The sequence below is a fragment of the Penaeus monodon genome, chromosome 3 (assembly GCF_015228065.2).
Source record: "Penaeus monodon isolate SGIC_2016 chromosome 3, NSTDA_Pmon_1, whole genome shotgun sequence".
NCBI classification, from domain to species: domain Eukaryota; kingdom Metazoa; phylum Arthropoda; class Malacostraca; order Decapoda; family Penaeidae; genus Penaeus; species Penaeus monodon.
In genome coordinates this window covers 2,267,927-2,270,426 of record NC_051388.1, presented here as the reverse complement: position 1 = coordinate 2,270,426, position 2,500 = coordinate 2,267,927, and the positions used below count along the sequence as shown (strand labels likewise).

The following is a 2,500-nucleotide window of genomic DNA, read 5'->3' as shown; positions in this document are numbered from 1 at the left end:
CCGAGAACACGAAGATCTCCTTCGGCGAGCTGCAGTGCATGGTGGATTCCCTGCAGGTCTGGCTGTCCAACAGCGTCGACGGGATCGCAAGCAAGCACAGGAAGGCGCAGCGGGAGCGGGCCGCCCAGAAGCAAGGCAAAGAGGAGCGGGAAGAAGGAAGCGGTTCCGTGAAGCGCAGCGACTCCGCCGCCGGGTCGAGCGACGCGGCCGAGGCGCAGAGGGCGCGGGGGCCGAGCGCAGACGACGGCGGCGATAAGGAGGCGGCGAGGGACGAGCAGCACGCCAGGGGCAGGAACCCCGTGTTCGTCGCCATCTGCCTGCACCGGTGCCCGCGCCTGGTGGCCCTCATCCTGGCCATCTGGAAGCTGGGCTGGGCCTACGTGCCCCTCGACCCGACGGTGCCGGCGCTCAGGACCCTGTACGTGCTGCGCGACTCGGAGCCCGCCTGCATCGTCACCGACTCCCACACCACCATCAAGATCCAGCAGCTGGAGCGCGACACGGCCCTCAGCCCGCGCGGAGACGCCGCCCAGCGCCCGGCCCAAGGCGGCGGCTACGACCTCGCCGAGCGCATCCTCGACATCGGCGGCTGGGACATCACCAAGACGGCTGACTCGCTGGTGGCCGAGATCGCGCAGGAGCCCGGCGCCGCCACCGACGCGGGCGCGCCTCAGCACGGCAGCCAGCAGATCGCCTGCGTGCTGTACACGTCGGGCAGCACGGGCACCCCGAAGGGCGTGCGCCTCACCATGGAGAACCTCATGAACCGCATCTGCTGGCAGTGGAGGGACCTCCCGTACAAGCCCGACGAGGTGTGCCTCATGTCGAAGTCGCTGACGTTCGTGGACTCGCTGACGGAGCTGTTCGGGCCGCTGCTGGCCGCCGTGCCCGTCGTGGTGCTCAGGGAGCCCTCCGTCAACCCCGAGCTGCTGATCAAGTACGTGAGCCAGCACGCCGTCACGAGGCTGGTGCTCGTGCCGTCGCTGCTGAAGCTGCTTCTGCTGTACCTCAACACGAGCAAGGAGTCGATCCGCGTGCTCAGACGTACCTGCACGTGTGGGCGTCGAGCGGCGAGCCGCTGCCCGGCTGGCTGCTCAACGACTTCTTCGCCATGTTCCCCGGAAGCAGGCTGGTCAACCTGTACGGGTCGACGGAGGTCACGGGCGACGTCACGTGCTTCCCGGTCGACGAGACCAGCTGGCGGGCGGGCGTGAAGGTGCCCATCGGCGCGCCCATCCTCAACACGGCGCTCATGGTGGTGCGCCACGACGGCCAGGCCTACCACTGCGCCCGGGACGACATGGCCGGCGAGATCGTCATCCTCGGCAAGAACGTCTGCGCCGGCTACCTGGAGGGCAGGTTGTCCCCGGGCGACCGCGAGGCGTTCCTGCGCCTGTCGTCCATCCGCATCGACGACGAGGCCAAGAAGAAGAAGGTGCAGGACTTCCTGGCCGCCCTCGACTCCAGCTCGGAGCACGACCCGAGGTCCAGCCCGAGCAGGTCGTCCTCGCAAAAGGACGGCGACGTCGGCCGAGTCCTCGAGAACAACACCAAGAAGCTGGTGAGCTTCATCCGCTCCAAGTCTACGGAGTCGAGCTCGCCGCGGCGCGAGGGCAGTGGCGGCAGCAGCCCGAAGGCCGCCAGCAGCCCCAAGGCCGCCAGCAGCCCCAAGGCCGCCAGCCCGACGGCGTCCAGAGTCAAGTTCCCCGACAGGCAGTGGTCCAAACGGCTCAGCCCGTCCACGCCGCCGCCGCCGCCGCCCAGGGACGCCCTCGTCTACCGCACCGGCGACTACGGGAAGGTCGTGGGCGGCCAGGTGGTGTTCGAGGGGCGGCGGGACGCGCAGGTCAAGGTGCGCGGCGTCAGGGTCAGTCTGGCGGAGGTGGAGGACGCCGTGCACAGGAGCGGGTAAGGGCGGCACACGGCAGCGGGAACGAGATAGATAGATAAAAAAAAAAATACAGATATAAGGATAGATGAAAGAGCAAGAAATAGTTATTATTATTATCATTATTATTGTCGCTATTGTTGTTGTTATTACTGTTATTGTTGCTTTTATCATTATTTCTTTTATCATTATCATCATTATCCTTACTATCACCATTATCAATTATTAACGCATTCATCATCATTCCTTGTATTACAGCAATTACCATCAGTATCATAATGATAAGAATGATAATGATAGAACATAATGATAACGAAGTCAACGAAGAACATAATGATAATAAAAAAAAATATAACAAAACAAAGGCCATTTAGATTTGGTGTATTCAGATTCTGTCTTTTCTAAACCTATAATTCGACCGTAAATCAAACACTAGAGTTTATGGAAACGTTTTTTTTATAGACTCTCAATGTGGTCATAGATGCAGTTTGGTATAAGTCTGAGGGTCTTTGTTGGTGTTTGTTTGTTGTTGGTCCTTTTGTTGTTGTTGTTGTTGCCGTATTTTGTTTTGTAGTTGTATTTTAGCTATTGTTGTTGTCGCTTCTTTGTTGT

At 60.2% G+C, this 2,500-nt stretch overlaps 1 protein-coding gene across 1 annotated transcript in view; it reads left to right on the top strand.

Moving 5' to 3' along the window:
* The window catches only part of LOC119584863, a 29,441-nt gene that overhangs the window by 8,983 nt on the left and 17,958 nt on the right, over positions 1 to 2,500 (top strand). Inside the window, exons 2-3 of the mRNA XM_037933500.1 lie at positions 1 to 1,054; positions 1,129 to 1,908. The exon at positions 1 to 1,054 is cut by the window's left edge and continues 122 nt beyond it. Coding sequence (XP_037789428.1) covers positions 1 to 1,054; positions 1,129 to 1,908 — 1,834 coding nt within the window. The remainder of the gene's footprint in view (positions 1,055 to 1,128; positions 1,909 to 2,500) is intronic.